This window comes from Balaenoptera borealis (genome assembly GCF_965194805.1).
Source record: "Balaenoptera borealis genome assembly, chromosome: 1".
Classification (NCBI taxonomy): Eukaryota; Metazoa; Chordata; class Mammalia; order Artiodactyla; family Balaenopteridae; genus Balaenoptera; species Balaenoptera borealis.
Genome location: NC_138860.1, coordinates 141,559,645 through 141,579,785, shown reverse-complemented (window position 1 = coordinate 141,579,785; position 20,141 = coordinate 141,559,645). Strand labels below are relative to the sequence as shown.

Below are 20,141 nucleotides of genomic sequence, written 5' to 3'. Positions count from 1 at the left end.
GCAGGGCGTGGCCAAAAAAAAAAAAAATCACAATAAATGTAAATGGATTGAATTCACCAATCAAAAGACACAGAGTGGCTGGATGGATTAAAAAATAAGACCCAACTATATGCTGCCTCCAGGAGACACATCTCAGTTCTAAAGATAAATATAAGTGCAAAGTAAAGGGCTGCAAAATGATACTCTAAGCAAATGGCAGCCAAAAGAAAGCAGGTGTAGCCATACTCACATCAGACAAAACAGACTTCAAACCAAAAAAGTTAATAAGAGGCAAGGATGGACATTATATACTAATGATAAAGGGTACAACCCATCAAGAAGACATAACATTTATTAATATATATGTACCTAACAAAATAGCACCAAAATATATATAAAGCATTATTAACAGACCTAAAGGGAGAAACTGACAGCAACATAATAAGAGTAGGGAACTTTAACACCCCCTGTACATCAATAGATAGATCATCTAGACAGAAAGAGAAGAAGGGAAAGTCGGCCTTAAATGAAACACTAGACCAAAGAGACTTAATAACAGATGTATGTATACAGAACATTCCATTCAAAATCTGCAGAATACACATACTTCTTAAGTGTACACAGAATGTTCTCAAGGATAAACCATATGCTGGGACACAAAACAAGTCTCAATACACTTAAGAAAACTGAAATCATATCAAGCATCTTTTCTGACCACAATGGTATGAAACTAGAAATCAATTATAAGAAGAAAGCTGGAGAAATCACAAATATGTGGAAACTAAACAACATGCTACTGAACAACTAATGCATCAATGAAAAAAATTAAAGAAATTTTTAAAGTACCTGAAGAGAAATGAAAATGAAAATATGACATACTGAAAAACTAAGGGACACACTGCAAAATCAGTACTAAGAGGACAGTTTATAGAAATACAGGTCTACCTCAGGAAACAAGAAAAACCACAAATAATGTAACCATACACCTAAAGTAACTAGAATAAGGAGAAAAATAAAGCCCAAAGTCAGTAGAAGGAAGGAAAAAATAAAAATCAGAGTGGAAATAAATGAAATAGAGACTAAAAAGAAAATAGAAAAGATCAATGAAACTAAGAGCTGGTTCTCTGAAAAGATAAACAAAGTTGACAAGCCTTCAGCTAGACTCACAACAAAAAAAAAAGACAACTCAGATAAATAAAATCAGAAATGAAAGAGGAGAAGTTACAATGGATACCAAAGAAACATGAAGGATTATAAGTGACTACTATGAATGGCTGTATGCCAGTAAATTGGACAACTTAGAAGAAATGGATAAATTCTTAGAATCATACCACTTTCCAAGACTGAATCAGTAAGAAATAGAAAATCTGAATAGACCTATCACTAGTAAAGAGATGAAACATTAACCAAAAACCTCCCCCAAAACAAAAGTCCAGGACCAGATGGCTTCACTGGTGAATTCTACCAAACATTCAAAGATTTAATACCTATCTTTCTCAACCTCTTCCAAAAAATTGAAGAGGAGGGGACGCTTCCTAACTCATTTTACAAAACCAGCATTACCAAAACCAGACAAGGACACCACAAGAGGAGAAAATTACAGCCCAATATCTCTGATGAACATAGATGCAAACATCCCTAACAAAATATTAGTAAACCGAATACAACAATACATTAAAAGGATTATACACCATAATCAAATGGGATTTATTGCAGGGATGCAAGGATGATTCATCCACAAATCAATCAATGTGATACACCATATTAACAAAATGAATAAAAATCATATGATCACCTCAAAAGATGCAGAAAAACATTTGGCAAGATTCAAAATCCATTTATGATAAAAACTTTCAATAAAATGAGTACAGAAGGAATGTACCTCTACATAGTAAAGGCCATATGTAACAAACCCACAGCTATCATCATATTCAACAGTGACAAATTGAAAGCTATCCCTCTAAGATCAGGAACAAGACAAGTATGTCCACTCTCATCACTCTTATTCAACATACTGGAAGTCCTAGCCAGAGCAATTAGGCAAGAAAAAAATAAAAGGCAAGGAAGAGGTAAAACTGTCACTATTTGTGGATGACATAATTTTATATATAGAAAACCCTAAAGACTCCACCAAAAACTATTAGAAATAATAAACAAATACAGTAAAACAGCAGGGTAAAAAAATCAATATACAAAAATCTGTTGTGTTTCTATACGCTAACAAACTAGCAGAAAAAGAAATTAAGAAAACAATCCCATTTATAATTGCAACAAAAATAATAAAATACCTAGGAATAAATTTAACCAAGGAGATGAAAGACCTGTATACTAAAAACTATAAGACATTATTGAAATAAACTGAAGAAAACACAAAGAAATGTAAAAATATCCCATGCTCATGGATTGGAAGAATTAACATTGTTAAAATACACATTACCTAAAGCAATTTACAGATGAAATGTAAAAATATCCCATGCTCATGGATTGGAAGAATTAACATTGTTAAAATACACATTACCTAAAGCAATTTACAGATTCAGTGCAATTCCTATCATACAACTCAATAACAACAAAACAAGCAACCTGATTAAAAAATGGACAGAGGATCTGAACAGACATTTTTCCATTTAAGACATGGCCAACAGGCACTTGAAAAGATGTTCAATCATCAGAGAGATGCAAATGAAAACAATGAGATATCACCTCACACATTAGAATGGCTATTATCATAAAAACAAGAAAAAACAAGATGTTGGAGAGGATGTGGAGAAAAGGGAACCCTCATATATTGTTGGTGGAAATGTAAATTAGAGCAGCCACTATGAAAAACAGTATGGACGGACTTCCCTGGTGGTGCAGTGGTTAAGAATCCGCCTGCCAATGAAGGGGACACAGGTTTGAGCCCTGGTCCGGGAAGATCCCACATGCTGCGGAGCAACTAAGCCCATGTGCCACAACTACTGAGCCTGCACTCTAGAGCCTGCGAGCCACAACTACTGAGCCCGTGAGCCACAACTACTGAGCCCGTGTGCCACGACTACTGAAGCCCATGCACTTAGAGGCCGTGCTTCACAACAAGAGAAGCCACCGCAATGAGAAGCCCATGCACCGCAACGAAGAGTAGCCCCTGCTCGCCACAACTAGAAAAAGCCCATGCAGCAATGAAGACCCAACCCAGCCATAAATAAATAAATAAATAAATAAATAAATAAATAAATAAATTTATTTTAAAAAAAAAGAAAAGAAAAGAAAAACAGTATGGAGAAAACTACCATATGATCCAGCTATTCCACTTCTGGGTATTTATCCAAAGAATAAGAAAACACTAATTCAAAAAGATATATGCATCCCAATGTTCACTGCAGCATTATTAACAACAGCCAAGATATGGAAACAACCTAAGTGCCCACCAATGAATGAGTGGATAAAGAAGATATGGTGTATATATATACAAGAATACTAGTCAGCCATTAAAAAAAAAAAGACAAAATCTTGCTACTTGTGACAACATGCATAGACCTTAAGGTCTATGTGCTAAGTGCCATGTGCTAAGTTAAATAAGTCAGATGGAGAAAGACAAATATGACAAATACCATATGATTTCACTCATATGTGGAATATAAATAAAAAAGTAAATGAACAACAAAAAATAACATAAAAACAAACACATAGAAACTGAGAACAGACTGGTAGACACAGAGGTGAAGGGGGGTGGGAGGTAGGCGAAATGGGTAAAAGGGATCAATTGTATGATGATGGATGGAAACTAGATGTGGTGAGAAGCACCCTGCAGTGTATACAGAAGTTGAATTATAATGTACACATGAAACTTATATAATGTTACAAACCTATGTTAACTCAATTAAAAAAAAAAGTTGGAAAAAATTAAAGAAAAGAAGTATTAGATAACTCTTTCAAGGAGTTGCTGCAAAGAGGAGTAAAGAAATAAAAAGGTAGCTGGAGTTATCATTTTAAAGTCAAATCTGATCATGTCGGTCTCCTGCTTACGATCCTGTTTTTTGCATTGACTCACAATCAGGACATTTTCAGGGAGTTAGGGGAGATGGTAAACAACCCAGAGATTCTGTCTATGCATCTAATATTATAAGAACATCAGATTTTACATTGAGGGCAGTAGTGCCCCATCTACATGGTAATGGGTCACCAGACTAGAAGTAGAGAAATAAATTGGGAGACTCTGTAGAAACTCAAGCTATAACCTACTGGATAGTAGCAGTGGGAGAGAAAAGGAAACAAAATTGGGAAATACTAAGAAGGCAGAAGCAGCCAGAAGAAATGTGGGGAATGAGAGAATAGGAGAATGACTCCAAAAGTTTCTGCTTAAGAAACTGGGTAGAACAGCTGCATTCACTAATACAAAGGAGGAAATGATTTGAAGGAAAGGACCTTTATATAAAGATGGTGAGAGAAACCAAAGGGGTGGATGAATGAAGCAGAGAAAAGGACCAAGGACATCATCTTGGGAATATCAAGATTTAAGGAAGAAGGAAAGGAATAGGAATCAAAAGAAATAGAAGTGTGTTTTATACTGGAAGTCAAGGAAAGAAAGTGTTTTAAGAAAAGGGAATGCCAAATGCTGTAGAAGGATTAAGATATGGACTATAAATATCCATTTGATATAGCAACAAAGATGGCTGGCGAATTTCAGTATGGCCAAAAGCCATACTGCATTAGACTGAAAAATTCATAAAAGATAAATATTATAGAAACAAGCCTCTCAAAAAGCTTGGCTGGTAAGGGGAATGAAATTAGAAAAGCAGTTACCTACATAAATAAATCATCCTAAAGGATAATCTAAAAACTGGTGGTGTAGAAGAGATTTGTCTAATTGTTTACCAAATCATTTCTCTTTTTCTCATGGACATACAACTAAACTACAGGCAGACCTTGTTTGGTGTGCTTTGCATTATTGTGCTTTACAGATAAACTGCGTTTTTTACAAGTCGAAGGTTTGTGGCAACCCTGCATCAAGCAAGTCTATCGGCACCATTTTTCCAACAGCATTATTTTAAAATTAAGGTATGGTTTTCTTAGACACAATGCTATCGCACACTTAATAGACTACATATAGTATAAACATAACTTTTATGTACACAGGGAAACCAAATGATTCATGTGACTTGCTTTATTGCACTGGCCTGCAACCAAACTCACGATATCTCTGAGATATGCCTTTGTATATACTGTAGCTTACTTTGCAGTTAAGTGCAGCCATCACTTAGTTTTGGCCAATGGAATGAGGACAGAAGTGATGTATGCCATCATTTTATGTCTGGCCAATAAAACATTCCTGCAGGGGTTCTTTCTCCACTTTCCATCTGCTGGCTGAATGGAAAGGACTCTAAGGACTAGAGGAAGCAAAGCTACAAGGTGAAAGCACAAGACCCCGCATGATTGCACGGAGCAACTACCACTCCCTTCACCCCACCCAGACCTCCAAGGCAATACAAATTGGACTGTGATGTGAGTGAGAAATAACATTTACTGTGTTCAGTCACTGAAATTCTTAAGACATTTGTTACAACAGGCTGCTCCAACTAATGCAGATGGCCAGTACAAATAGGTGTGTGACTCGGTGACCAATCAGACGTAGTTACTAGACTTCAGTTGCTGAAGAATACATTATAGAATGGCTATATCTGCAACACTGAGATGGAGTTCTAGTCAAGTATCAATATTATAAAAGGATATGCCAACAGGAGAAGGAAGATATGTAAACTGGAAAAGGGACACTCAATGAATTAAGAATTTGTCAGTGAGTCTTTACTCAGTAGCTAACTAGCAGCTGGCTGTTTGGTAGGCATATGCTGAATATCCTGATAAAGGAAAGTGATATATCAGGTTATGTTACTTTTGTGACTTATCATTAAAATTATCTATCAATCTAACTCCCCTTGTTCTGATTCAATGCTCATCAAGCAAATTCTATTTTGGAATTGTAGACTTTACGACAGGAGGGGAATAAGTTGGCCAGTAGACTTGGAGTATCTAGTTTCCTTGATAGTTATATTTCCTATCACAATTGACATCAATGTCTTGTGAGCATGATTAGTACAGCTCAGTTGCATTGAGCCTAATCTACTCAGAGACAGTAAGAGAAAAATCAGAGTTAACTTGGAAATTAAGTGGCAGATCATTGTGGTGTAACCATTATAGGTAATATGAACCTGCAACGTCCAACCTGAATGGTAGCTGTTCTTAATGGATGATTTTCTTAGTTGTTGTATTATAACCTTGGACCAACACTTAACAAATTATTTGTCATTTGGAAACATCAATCTATAAATCTAAAAACTGACTAAACCATATCTAAGTACTTTGGAAATAATTCCCTTTAACAATTTTGACTTTACTTATGAGCAATCTTGGAACCCAAGAAGCTTAAAGTGATTGGATTACACAGCAAGATAGAATTTAAAGCCCCTCATTAACTCAGTGAAGTAGGGTCAAAGAAAAAAAGACTCTAATAGTAATTTCTAAGAATTCTAATAGAACTTACAGAAACAGTCAAATAGTGGTTGTTTTTTGATATAACTGCAAAATAGGTGCCATCATATAAAATGCAATAACGTACAGTAAAAGGTAAAAATATAATGCCAACAATTAATAAAAACGGGTAAAATTAAATCATGCTTTCAGGACAAAGCATAAATATAAGAATAAACTGTTAGCTTTACTGGAGCAAAAATAAATAGCAAACTTAAAAGTCCTTTAAACAAAGAATACTCCCAACAAAATAAAACCATTTGTCTTAATATACCAAACTAACTTTTGAATTCTGTTTAACATTACCATTTATCATCCAAACCTATTACAAATAATGAAACCAAGTTTCAAAATGCAAATGATTACTAATTACCATTCTTTTAATACTATAGGTACACAATCCGTTATTTGCGCTCGAGAAAGCCCCCAAATTTTGAAAACAGAATTTTTTCATAAGCCATTTGGTAGCAAAAACTGGCTGAACTGACATGGCATGAAGCCATTCATTCTATTTATCCCACATAGTGAACTACTGAGCTTTACTTGGTTGGTAAACTGCATTTATATAACAATACGCACACTTAAAATAGAGATTTTCTGACAAAAGCAAAAAGATAAAAATTATATTAGTGCAGGATTCTCCTTACAAATTAACTCTTTTCCTCTTCACTCCATTCAGTCAAGATACAACATAGGCAAGTAATCTGAAAATTTAGCTTCAGTAAGGTAGGTACTTACACATTTCGGCAAGATATGGGCTTGAGAAAACCAATTTCGTTTCCAGTAAAATGTGTTTCATTGCCACCAGAATCCTTACAAGTTATGTTAGGTGCTGGAAAACATGGAACTAAAGGCAGAAAAAAGAAAAAATCCATTATTTTTTTTCTTGTGGAAAAGTATGTAATTATGTTTTTTCCTAAAGCTAGCAATACACACAAGAAAATATAATGTTAAAACAAACCACCTCCCAATATAACATGATATACTTTAATTTAGATAGGAAAAGCTACATTTTATATACATATATATATATATATACACACACACACACACACACGTACAAGATGCAGATAATATGATAGAGTAGTCTCAACACAAAAGCATAACAATTGCCACACTGAGTTAGATGCATGACCCATCAAGTTCAACCTCCTGCCTCTGACAAAGGTAACAAGGGAAGAATTGCACATTACTATCCTTTACTTCATCTCTAGAATAAAGAATACTTCTCGAATTTTTGTTGGTATCTCATTAGGTAATTCATTAAATTTAACATAATCTGATTTTATATTTTCAGTTTATAAAGTTCTTATAGATGATGGCTACAATAAACTAAGATTCCTCTTTATCTATTCTAAATAAATTACTTTCATTTATTCTAAATGTATAGAATTTGGTTTTTGTTTCTCTATTTCCCTCTAGGATTTGATGTAGTGTATTATCTCAGCATTTAGTAATTTTGATCATTATTCATACCCCAAATGACATGATAATAAGAGGCAGTAACACTTACAGAGCTTACTATGTGCTAGGCCAGCACTGTCCTGAAGTCTTTATGGCTCATCATGTAAAGAGCTAGAATTCTGGGGACTTTCCTGGTGGTGCAGTGGTTAAGAATCCACCTGCCAATGCAGGGGACATGGGTTCAATCCCTGGTCCGGGAAAATCCCACATGCCGCAGAGCAACTAAGCCCATGCGCCACAACTACTGAGCCTGCGCTCTAGAGCCCGCGAGCCACAACTACTGAGCCCACGTGCCACAACTACTGAAGCCCATGTGCTGAGAGTCCATGCCCCGCAACAAGAGAAGCCACCGCAATGATAAGCCCGCATATTGCAACAAAAAGTAGCCCCCGCTCACCGCAACTGGGAAAGCCCACGCGCAGCAACAAAGACCCAACGCAGACAAAAATAAATAAATAAATTTATGAAAAAAAAAAAACTAGAACTTCGGAATGAGAATGACCTATCTGTGCATTGCCTGTTTCAGAACCTTGGATTCCTTATAGATAAAAATAGCACTAAGATCATAATAAGACTATTGTGGGGATTAAATGTGATACAAAATACCTAGTGTAAGGCACAGCATTTAGTAGGCATTCAATAAATGTTAGTGCCTTTTCCTCCTTCACTGTTTCTGACTATAAGGTACTAATGTTTTTAAGCTAGTTACAGTAAATGCTTATCTCTATGTTTAGCAACAATACAGTGGTTTTTTTTTTTTTTGAGAAAATGAAAACAGAACTTGGTCTAATAGTGTAAAACAAACAAACAAACAAAAAAACACAGACTCCAGAGTTTTATTATGAGAGAAAAATTGTATTTATTTTCTGTCTATAATCATCTTAAGATTTCCAACAAATCACTGTCCTTTTTTATGCCAGAGTAGTACACTGAGAGAATGAGGCCAGGAAAAAAACTCTATAATGACTTTGCACCCTTCTGTGTGTTACTGATAGTTCAAACTATACCGTCCCATAAATTTTATTTATTTAATGTATTTACATTTCCAACACAAGGAGGTGCTTATGCTAAAAGGCATAGATAGATTCAATACAACTGAGAACCACTTAAACAAGAAAAAAAGTAATAAAATTAAGGGAAGAGAGAGAGTGAAGAAATAATTATACTGGGAAACAACTAAGGGAAGACAGTATAACTGACCACAAATTTAGCTCAGAGGTTCCTGGTAGTTAAGGCAAAAAGCTTTACAGAGCTACTGTGATATAACTGAAAGAAAGCATACCAATTCACCTCTAAACCACTGTGGGAATTTGGTTTGGTTCATGACACAAGGGTAAGAGAATGTAATAGAGAAGGTCCTCAATTAGAACTTTTAATTAAAACAACAGAGGTTTTCCACATAGCCATTTCTCACACTGACTCCAGACATAAGCAAGAGCTTATAATGTTAAGATCTACAGAGATAGGGCAAAAGTTAACACACGATTTATATGTAGCTGTTTTGCCATCTGCCTTGACATACGGATAAAATGTACTGACTTTTATGAATGAATTATTATCATGTCCCTTAAGTTATATCTCTCAATCTGCCATCTTAGGTCATGCTTTTGACTGGAGCTATATAGTAAGTAGACAACTCAAAACTGAGATTAACATATGTTTGGGGGCTTCCCTGGTGGCGCAGTGGTTGAGAATCTGCCTGCCAGTGCAGGGGACATGGGTTCGAGCCCTGGTCTGGGAAGATCCCACATGCCACGGAGCGACTAGGCCCGTGAGCCACAATTGCTGAGCCTGCGCGTCTGGAGCCTGTGCTCCGCAACAAGAGAGGCCGCAATAGTGAGAGGCCCACGCACCACGATGAAGAGTGGCCCCCACTTGCCGCAACTAGAGAAAGCCCTCGCACAGAAACGAAGACCCAACACAGCCATAAATAAATAAATAAATAAATAAAATTATATTAAAAAAAAACATTTGAAATGCTAATATATATTCTATGTTACCAACTGAAAGGAGATCAGTATGCTCTATTTCTATGATGAAGGAATGATGGAAAGTAATTTTGCTTTCCAGGGGACATTTGGCAATGTCTGGAAACATTTTTGGTTGTCACTACTGGGAAGCTGCTACTGGCATCTAGTGGGTAGAGGCCAGGGATGCTCCTAAACATCCTACAATGCACAAGACAGCCTCCTCACAATAAAGAATTATCTAGTCCCAAACATTAACAGTACTAAGGTTGAAAAACTGCTGTAGATCAGTGGTCTTCAAAAACTGTGGCTCACACACTCCCTAAAATAATTTTTTAAAACCATATACTCCCTCACACATTTTTAACTTGACATCTAAAATTTTTCACCATGGATTTAAATTGTTGGGAAAAATATTATTTCCAACATACTGTAAATACTGCCCTTAGTATTGAAATATTATAGCATTCTTTAAAATGGAATCTAAATACCACAGCAATTTGATAGCCATTATGATCCAACCAAGAATATGAAAGGGCTCTTCTTTAAAATTCAGAAATTTTACATCAATTGTAGGAAAAAATACACATATAAAAACTGAGGATCTGGAAATTGATTATTTTAGACACACTGTGGGCTGAATTGTACCCTCCCAAAAAGATATGTTGAAGTCCTAACCCTCAGTACCTCAGAATGTGACCTTGCTTAGAAATAGAGTCTTTGCAAATTTAACCAAGTTAAGATGAGGTTATTAGGGTGGGCCCTAATGCAATAAGACTGGTATCCTTAAAAAAGGGAAAATTGAACATACACAGGGAGAAGATGATGTGAAGACATATAGGCAGAAGCAATGTGAAGACAGAAGCAGAGATTAGACTAATGTGGGGCATTTCCTGGTGGTCCAGTGGTTAGGACTCGAGGCTTTCACTGCCGAGGGCCCAGGTTCACTCCCTGGTCGGGAACTAATATCTCACAAGCTACGCAGCATGGCCAAAAAAATTTTAAAAAGAGAGAGAAACTAGGATTGATTAGGTTGCAATCCGAGGAATGCCAAGGATTGCCGGCCACCCCTAGCAGCTCGAAAGAGGAAACAAAAAATTCTACCCAGAGTTTGAGAGGGAACATGGCCTTGCCAACACCTTGATTTCAGACTTCTAGCCTCCAGAGACAGTAAAGGTCTACTGTTTTAGGCCATCCAGTTTGTAACACTGTTACTAACAGCCCTAGAAAACTAATTCATCTATATCTGTTTACCTCTTGGAAAGTTTTGTCCACCCCCCAGGACTACATGTACTCCAGTTAAGGCATCAGACATGTAAATAAGTCAAAGCAATGTCTGGTTTAAAAAAATTAAAGTTTTTTGCCTTGGTGAGGACCATTCCACCTCCACAAAGAAGTGACCTGCAGGAAGATCTATAGATAGACACAAGTTTTTCTTCAAATAACACCCTTAATTTTTTTTCAAATCCTCAAAGTAGTAAGTTCTGGATTGGAAAATTGTGCAATAAAACAGAATTCTATTACTAAATTTTGGATACTTTTCCTCTAAATGTATTACTACCTTGTACTTGCTGTTTGAAGCTGTCACTTTCTTGCCTTATAGCCTTGTTAGATCTTCCTGCAGACTATCTAAAATCAGATCTTAAAGAGATAGTTGCAATACAAAACACTATAATTATGATTCCCATTGGGGTTACTGTCCAATGCACCTTGCCTAACAGAAATGTACTGTTTTTTGAGATTACAGGTTCCTGTACAAAATTTTGAAAGATCAAACATTTATAGGTGAGTTGTAAAAATGCTTCATAAAAATATTAAAAACTAAATCGTACCTTTCTATTTTTTGGTTGGATACTATTAATTGTTCAAACTCCTATATTTTGACAATTTTAGTTTTCAATGCTATTGTATCATTTCTAATATAAGAAATGATTTGTATTCAATATGAGCTGCTTTGTATTTAATGAGACAGATAAAGGAGAGAAAAATGCCCAATGTTCTAGGCTTAGAACCTCAGGAAAGATACAAATAGTGGAAGTACCAGAGTGAAGGGGAAACCACATTGCTACAGTAATTCTAGAGAAGTCTGACAGAAGTATGAGCTAATTATTTCAAGGGATGAAAATTATGTACTTTAATGAGGATGGATGAGCTGCTGCTCCCAGTATAGTGAGATAACATGAGAAAATATTAAAGAGAAACATTGAGACTGATCCGATTTGTTTCAACTGATAGAAAGCTCCAAAAAGCAATACTTTAGAATGGGACGAATCTGTGTTTAAGTCCAAACTCTGTCACTTAACTAGTATGTTCTTTTGGGCCAGTTGCGAAACCTCACTGGACCTTGTTTTGTAATCTGTGAAATGGGACTAAGACCCTTGTATTGCTATTATACACGTATTAAAAGCATATGGTATGTAAAGCATGATGCTTGGCTAGAGGAAGTGTTCAACTTCCTTACTCTAGGATATTAGAGAACTTCAACACTGAGAAGACTAAGAGAATGAACCTGACATGAGGAATGAATATAACATGTGAGTGGATGTAAATTTAATAATTTTGTGAAATGAAATTAATCTATTCAATAGATGCCTACAACCCTAGAGTTTATTCATTTTTACATATTTTATAATTTCATTTGACCCTTATTTAATTTATTTTTTTTAAAGGAGTCCTTCTTTCCTTCCTTCCTTCCTTTTTGGCTGCACTGGGTCTTCGTTGCTGTGCGCGGGCTTTCTCTAGTTGCGGCGAGTGGGGGCTGCTCTTCATTGTGGTGCGTGGGCTCTAGGTGCGCGGGCTTCAGTAATTGTGGCCCGTGGGCTTAGTAGCTGTGGCTTGCAGGCTCTAGAGTGCAGGTTCAGTAGTTGTGGCACACGGACTTAACTGCTCCGCGGCATGTGGGATCTTCCCGAACCAGAACTCGAACCCGTGTCCCCTGCATTGGCAGGTGGACTCTTAACCACTGCACCACCAGGGAAGCCCGACCCTTATTTAAAAAAAAAAAACTATTAAGTAGGCAGAACTAGTAATATGCTCCTTTTTTCTTTTTTTCCTTTTACAAACAGAAAAACTGAGGTTCCAAGAAATTAAATGAGCTCACCAAAGTGTCATAAATTGGTAATATTCTACAAGTCCTAGACTAACTCACCACTTTTAATCAGTACTCTTTTCATTATACCATGATAATGCCATGCTTACACTGATATCAGGAACAAGCAAAAATAAATCAATATGATGAGATTAAGGAAGCCAGTTTCCAATAAATGTTAACTAGTTGACAAAATTAAGCAACATGCTACAAGCTTGAAAACTATTCCATTTGCAGTTTTCTTGCAAAATGTTTGGCTCTGGTCAATGTCTAGGATTTAGATGGCATCAATTTAAGCATGGTACACTGTTATTTCTCAATTATAAAAAGCAGCACCGTTTTTTAAATACGAAAAAGCTAAACTAGAAATAAAATAATCAATGAAGTTTCATCACAGTAAAATGGACTGACCTAGAGAGGAGGTGGTTTGGGATCCTACTCCAGTTAACATCATGCCTCTGCACTCTGATCTGATCTGTCAAATAAAAGGGTCAGACTCTTTTATTTATGATTTCTGTAACAGGTTATACTGCATAATGACCGGATAATTAAATGTGTCAATCTAGAATTCGGGTGAAAGCAAAAGATAAAGTTGGTAAGAGCCAACCCTATCTTCATATTTCTAGTGTTAAAAGACACCTCTCCTCTGGAAGTGCTGGAGCTGGAAAATCATCATTTTGTAACTATCACAGTAAAGAATGATTCGGAGGACTTCCCTGGTCGTCCAGTGGTTAAAACTCCGTGCTTCCACTGCAGGGGGCACGGGTTCGACTCCTGGTCAGGGAACTAAGATCCCGCATGCCTTGCAGCATAGCCAAAGGAAAAAAAAAAAAATTGAATGATTCGGGGTAGAATCATCATGGTTGCTAAGTCTAGGGGAAATTTTTGATGAGGGATAGGATATTTGCATGGTCTAAATGAGTCTCCCCAAAGACCGTTTATTAGTTGCAAAGGAAAAAATATTTAACTGAAAAGTCTGAGTGATCAACACTTAACATCATCAATGAGAGGCAGATAGATATCATGTCCCTCAGCTGTGAGATGCAGAGGACACGCCATCACTTACGTAGTTTTCCATCCTGGGATGCAGAACCTAAATCTAGTTGTAAGGAAATATCAGACAATCCCAAATGAGGAACATTCTATTAAAATAAAGGGGACTGTAGTCTTCAAACTTATCAGTATCATTAAAGACAAAGCTGTGGAAATATTCCAAGTTAAGGAAAACTAAAGGCAAAACCTGACCTTGGGATCCTGTACTGGGGGAAAATGCTATAAAGGCTTTATTTGGGTCATTTGACAAAATCAGAATGTGGATGGTAAAGTACATGCATTAATACTGAATTTACTCAAGTTTACAACTGAACTGTGGCTATGTCAGGAGAATATCTCTATTCTTAGAAAACACACACAAACATATTTAGGGACAAAACATATATACACAAATTCAGAGAGAGACAGAGAGCATGCATGAGTGCACAATGATAAAGCCAGAAGGATAATGTTTAACAATGGGTGAATCTGGGGAGACGGTGTATGGGTGGGTGTACTATTGTACACCCATATTGTACTATTCTTGCAATTTTTCTGTAAGCTTGAAATTATCTCCAAATAAAAAGTTTAAAAATAACACACTCTTTGCATAACTAATTTATGCTATTAGAAGTTAGGATAATAATTATCATTAAGGCAGGGGAGTGGCTATAAGAGAGCATGGGGCAGAGTCGTAGCATGTTGATAAGGTTGTTTCTTAATCTGGAAGCATTCATAGGTGTGTTCAGTTTGTGAAAATTTATTTGAGTTATATTTAAGTGTACTTTTCTGTAAATATATTTCAATAACATCTTAATAAAAAAGACCTTCTGCCAAAGGACCAGAGCAAAATTTCTGGAAATGGAGTTTAAATACTTTTGTATTTCACTGATCAGAAAATTAAAAACACTTGCTTATATATGTTTTTATGTATATATACATTCTAGACAGAACACTCCTTGAGGGCAGAGATTGTCTTCTTTTATGTATCATCTATCTATACCATTTAGCAGAAGCCTGCCATATAATAACTTCTCAATAAATAAATTTCTCAATAATAGTTTATAATATAAATGTTCACTGTTAGTTGTTTTGATCCATTTAATTATTTTAATTTAATTATTAAACTATTACAAATAATTTCTCAATAAATAAAGATGCATGTTAACTGGTATTGGGCTAACTGGTAACCATTTTAAGACCACAACAGTTTATTGTCATAGTTGAATCTCCTTTGCCTTTGGTCCCAATTCTTACTCTCTACCTCCAAACTCCCCTCTCTAAAACATTCCACCTACTCATTCCTTACTAAAAAGTATAGTTTAAGAAAATTAAACTTAGTTTGAGGATTCTGCAATAGTCCTTCATATACTCAAAAAAACAGAAGAAAAATTTTGGCTAGAGAAACGAGAGAGATCACACTTTTCACAACTCTAATATAGTCCTATGTCAGGACCAAAAAGCATGTTTCAAGGGTCATTTTGATGTCCTCTCTGATCAGCACTCAGAAGTGACTCACCACAGCCACTCCACTAGTCTTGCGTGTTTTAAAAAGGACAATTAAAAAAAGCATCCTGTGGACAGACATAGCCTCATGAGGGCTGGGCTGGTAGAACCTCTCCCAGATCTTGGCTGAACACTTCTGGGTCATGCATAAATTATAATCCACATGCAGAAGCCCTGTAATTCATATTTGTCTCAGAAACTTTATTTTCTTTTTAAAGTCATAATAATAATCTAAAGTCATCTATTTATTAATTTTTAACATTTTATATGTGTTTCCAGATTGTTAGGCACTTATGGTTTATTCTCTCCAAATGAATAACCATGCCATTCCTGTATATAGAAAGCCTTCCTTTTATTTTTCTGCAGCTCTCCACTTACATCATCTATGATAACTTACCTGACAGGTCATGATGTGACCATAACACCTCCAAGTCCTTTTATACTTCCTAGCAGTCTGATCATTTGATTTTGTAGTTGTTTATAAACTTATTTAGCAATAATTACTTAAGTGGATTCAAACTTATCTTACAAAAGAGACACCTAACTGGAGGGCAGAGCTCTTTTTGGTCAGAAACTATTCTTTTCAGTTGTATAATTTCCTTCAAAATCCTCATACCTACAAAGAATTCTGCAGACTAGAAAAGGCTTTTTTGAGATGGCTGGCTGCCTGATTCCTAGTTTAAAGTGACCTCAGTCACAACAGTACTCACAGATTTCCAACATATTTCATATACGTGGTTGAGTATCTGAAAGCTCATTCTTCTTTATGTGTGTTAACACTATTCTCTGTATTCTGAGAGCACAATACAAAAGACTGAACTGTAACACAGGCAAATCAGAATATACTTATAAAGCAATTTAAAAAGGAGGGGATTCCATGCAAAGCTCCTTTAAGTCTAACACATCTAAATTAAATAAATGTACACATATTGAGCAATATTTACTATAAAACTCATATATATATAACCTACTACTGTTTATATGATAAAATTTCATTACTCCAGAATACTAGCAAAACGTCTGTTATAAAAGTTTAACACGATTTACTTTCAAATATCTCTGCTGCCTAGAATGGGGCTAACAGTGTGTCAAAATATAAAGAGATAAAAAAGAGAAGGGAGATCTTTTAAAAATATATACAAATTCATAATCAAGAGGTCAGTTATTTGATTATAAGATACTTTTGAAAAACTGAAAGTTTTTTGCAGTTAAAAAAATCCTTTTAATCTGATTTCCATAATGAATCTGTTTAGTAGCTTTCATTTATAAAGAAAACATCAATTATTGTCTTATTTCCTGTCTAAACAATAAAACAATCAGTATATATTCAATAGGTGTTTTTTTCTCAAAATAATACTAGGTATTGACCATCATTATGTACCATGTCATATAAGAATGCCAAATCCAAATAGCTCCAACATACATCTATCTGCCTCCTTTCCAACATATAACCCTTTAGAAGGCTAAACAACTTATTTTTATCTAGCGTTACGTATTTTTTGGAATAACAGAAGCTCCCCCAAATCATTAGGTTGAGGGTGTTATCCATTATCAAAACGTCTAAGAAAATACTGATGCACACTTAAAATCCTTACCATATTGTTTTCATACTTAGGATGTACCTAAGTATATTTTAGAAGTGCATGATATGGGTGATATAGCTCCTCACTGTACCTTATTGGACTAAAAGTCTCATTTCAAGTTCTTTGAGTAATTAAAAGTCTAAAGAAACATCTTTGTAAAACATAACTTGATAAATAAAGGGCAACAAGAAAGCTATATAAACTGATTCCAAAGGTTTTTTAAAAAATGAATGAAAATAAAATCTTCTCAGTTTATATAATTAATAGAATAGGATTATTTTTTAAATTAAATATTAACAACCCCTAGCCAGTTCTCCAATATTAAGTTGTTCTGGAAACTGAATAATAATAATGTTGTAAATCAAGAAAAAACACATTTATTAATTACTGTTAGTGATCACACATTCACCTATGAAATAATGTTTTAAAAATTATTTTAAAAAACATATTTCTGGAAGTCTTACCATGAGCTGTGTAGTTTGTACAGTTAACTGGTTCTTGTGTAGCATCATTTATTTTTGGATCTTTACAAATATATGTAGAAAAGTTAAGGAAATATGAACTACATTCCAATACAAAACATTATCATCTTGTCTTTAACGTGTCATCTTATATACTTATGCTTATATTCACATGTGAAAAGAGGATGTTAGTTTGTCCAAGTCAACAAGCACAGGTATACTTTTAGTGTCACTAAATAATACCTGAATATTAATTTATTACAGGAAAATTGTATTAAAAACTCTAGCAGAGGGTGCTATGCTTATAGAACATCAGTCAGGGTTTAAGCACAAAGCACACAAAAAAAATGAAAATAAAAATCTTTACCAAATTATTATAAGAGAACTTGAGGTTAAAAAAATCAGTTACCAGATATCTGACTGAAATTATTCACAGGCCCCAAGTATTACCATATACATAATTTCATGTAACACAAATAACCCTGGGATGTAGATACTATTATCCCCACATTACTGAAGCAAACTGATGCTCAAGGTTTGAGTGATTTATCCGAAGTGGTATGAGTGATAGGTAGTAAAATCAGATTTCCTGATTCCAAGCCGGGGGTGCTTCCCATCAGACTGCGAGGAAGACGGCTGTTTTAGGTGGGTCTACATGGTCTCTCCAACAGGATTTTAGGCTTCTGTAAATGGATATAATAATTATCTTCTCATAGATGTTCACAACACTTGGGGTCGGGGTTCTGTTTCCTAAATATTTTATTGACACTAATATGAGATAAGTAAGGTACTCACAGGATGTCTCTGGAGACACAGTCTGACACCTCTTTAGGGTTTTTGAATCACTATTGGAAATCTCATCTTTATGCCAGGAAAAACATTTTCCAGTTAACATCATCTTGTATGCTCAGCCACTTCTAAGTTTCAAAAAGCACAACTCTTCATACTGCTCAATTATTTTATTAGAAAGAATCACCCTGACATTTTTGCCAAGAAAGGGACTCAACTTACTAGGTCAGTGATTCTCAAACTCCTAGCATAATGGTAATCAGCAAATTAGAGCTATTCTCTAAAAATTGAATAATGGCGGCCTCTCCTCAACTCCTAAAAATACCATCCAATTTTCTTAATTTTAAGATTTCCTCTCATAGAATCTTTCTTATATCTCCGGCTTCTATTAATTTTTCTGGTCTACAATTTGTATGAAACTGTCTAATTTTGCACAAAAGTACCTATTTTAATTTGAATGTAACTCCCATTTCATATCCTCCTCCCTTTATCAGAGCTGCTGCAATGAACAGATCTACTTAACTCCTCCAGCCTCAGTTTTCTCATCAGTAAACAAGCAGCTAACACATATAGCCCCTACTATGTGCCAGGCATTGTTCTAAGTGACTTACCTGTACTAATTTATCACAACAGACCTTTAAGTTGGTAGCACTGTTATCTATATTTTTACTCATGATAAAACAGAGTTCAAATAATTTGTCCACGGTTACAAAGTGGAGCAGGAATTTGCCCCCTTGCAGTCTGGGATCTCATGTAGGTCGAGAGAGTATAAGGTAATAAATGTAAAGTTAACGATAAATGGGCAACATGGCTATATCGTTATTAACTACTGTACTTGTCTTCCCCGAAGTCAGCAAATTTCCAGGGTAGGGTCTATCAACCTTTTAACTTAATTCCAGTGCTTACAAACATGGCCCAACATACTTCAGTATCTACGTGTTTGAACAAATAAACCCACCGGTTAAAAAAATGAATTTTTAAAAAAGAAAGGGGGATCACAAGAGGAAGCGTCAACGATCAGTAAAATCCCAAGGAAATCACACAGGATAGCCTCTGTCCGTCCCAGCCCCACATCTCTCTTCACCGCCTGGGGTCCCTCGGTCATTAAAGGACACAGGTCACCTTTCCTTTCAGTACAACCTTAGCCCGTGTTGAGAGCCGCGACCCACTCTCGACCCCGAATCTACCTCGCCCCATGGTGGGGGGGGCTCCTCACAGAGGATATTGTCCCACTTTGAGGTCCTCGCACTTAAGTGATTCTTCGCTACCGCCGGCGGCAGCTCCCCAAGGTCCCGTGGTTACTGACACGACCCACAGGGCGGCCAGGAGCCGAGCAGCAGCAGTCTCGGAAGCAACTGGCCCGGAGACCCGAGAGGCCGCCATGCTGGGGACCGGCGCGTCCCCCATAACTTCCGGTTCCGCCTTCGCCTAGGCGAAGCCGGGAGTCTGGCGGCAGCGGGAGTGAGGCTCTTAAAGGGACCGTGCATCCGTTGGAGGCAGGTCATCCCTCTAGGCCTGCAGAATCACCTGGGAGAGCTTCGATTGGTCTTTGAGAATCAGGAGGCAGCTCGCTTGGAGAATCAGCTGACGTCCGTCCACGGCTTCCTCCCGAGCTAATCCTGCTGTGGCTTTTCCATCAGCAAAAGTGCCAGCGGCGCCCGGCAATTTGATAAACCCTTTACAAACATTATCTCTGTTAGTCTGGTAGGATTTGGGTTTACAGATAACGAACCAGATTCAAAGACGCTAAAGAACATGTTGGCCT

General features: G+C 36.2%; 1 protein-coding gene across 6 annotated transcripts in view; it reads right to left on the bottom strand.

Annotated features, from left to right (window-relative positions):
• Positions 1–19,823, bottom strand: part of TM2D1 (TM2 domain containing 1) — a 141,545-nt gene extending 121,722 nt beyond the window's left edge. For 2 of the 6 annotated variants that reach the window (XR_014235457.1, XR_014235458.1), the window contains exons 1-3: positions 19,602–19,814; positions 17,591–17,664; positions 7,225–7,333 (exon numbers count right to left, since the gene is read on the bottom strand). Coding sequence is in view for 4 of the 6 variants with exons in the window: in XM_082359348.1 (XP_082215474.1) it covers positions 7,225–7,333; positions 17,591–17,664; positions 19,602–19,783 (365 nt within the window). In the remaining 2 variants the exon portion in view is untranslated. Of the gene's footprint in view, positions 1–7,224; positions 7,334–17,590; positions 17,665–19,601 lie in introns of all 6 variants that reach the window. The other 4 variants (XM_082359348.1, XM_082359349.1, XM_082359347.1 and 1 more) reach the window with 4 other exon arrangements.
• Between the last annotated feature and the right edge of the window lie 318 nt (positions 19,824–20,141).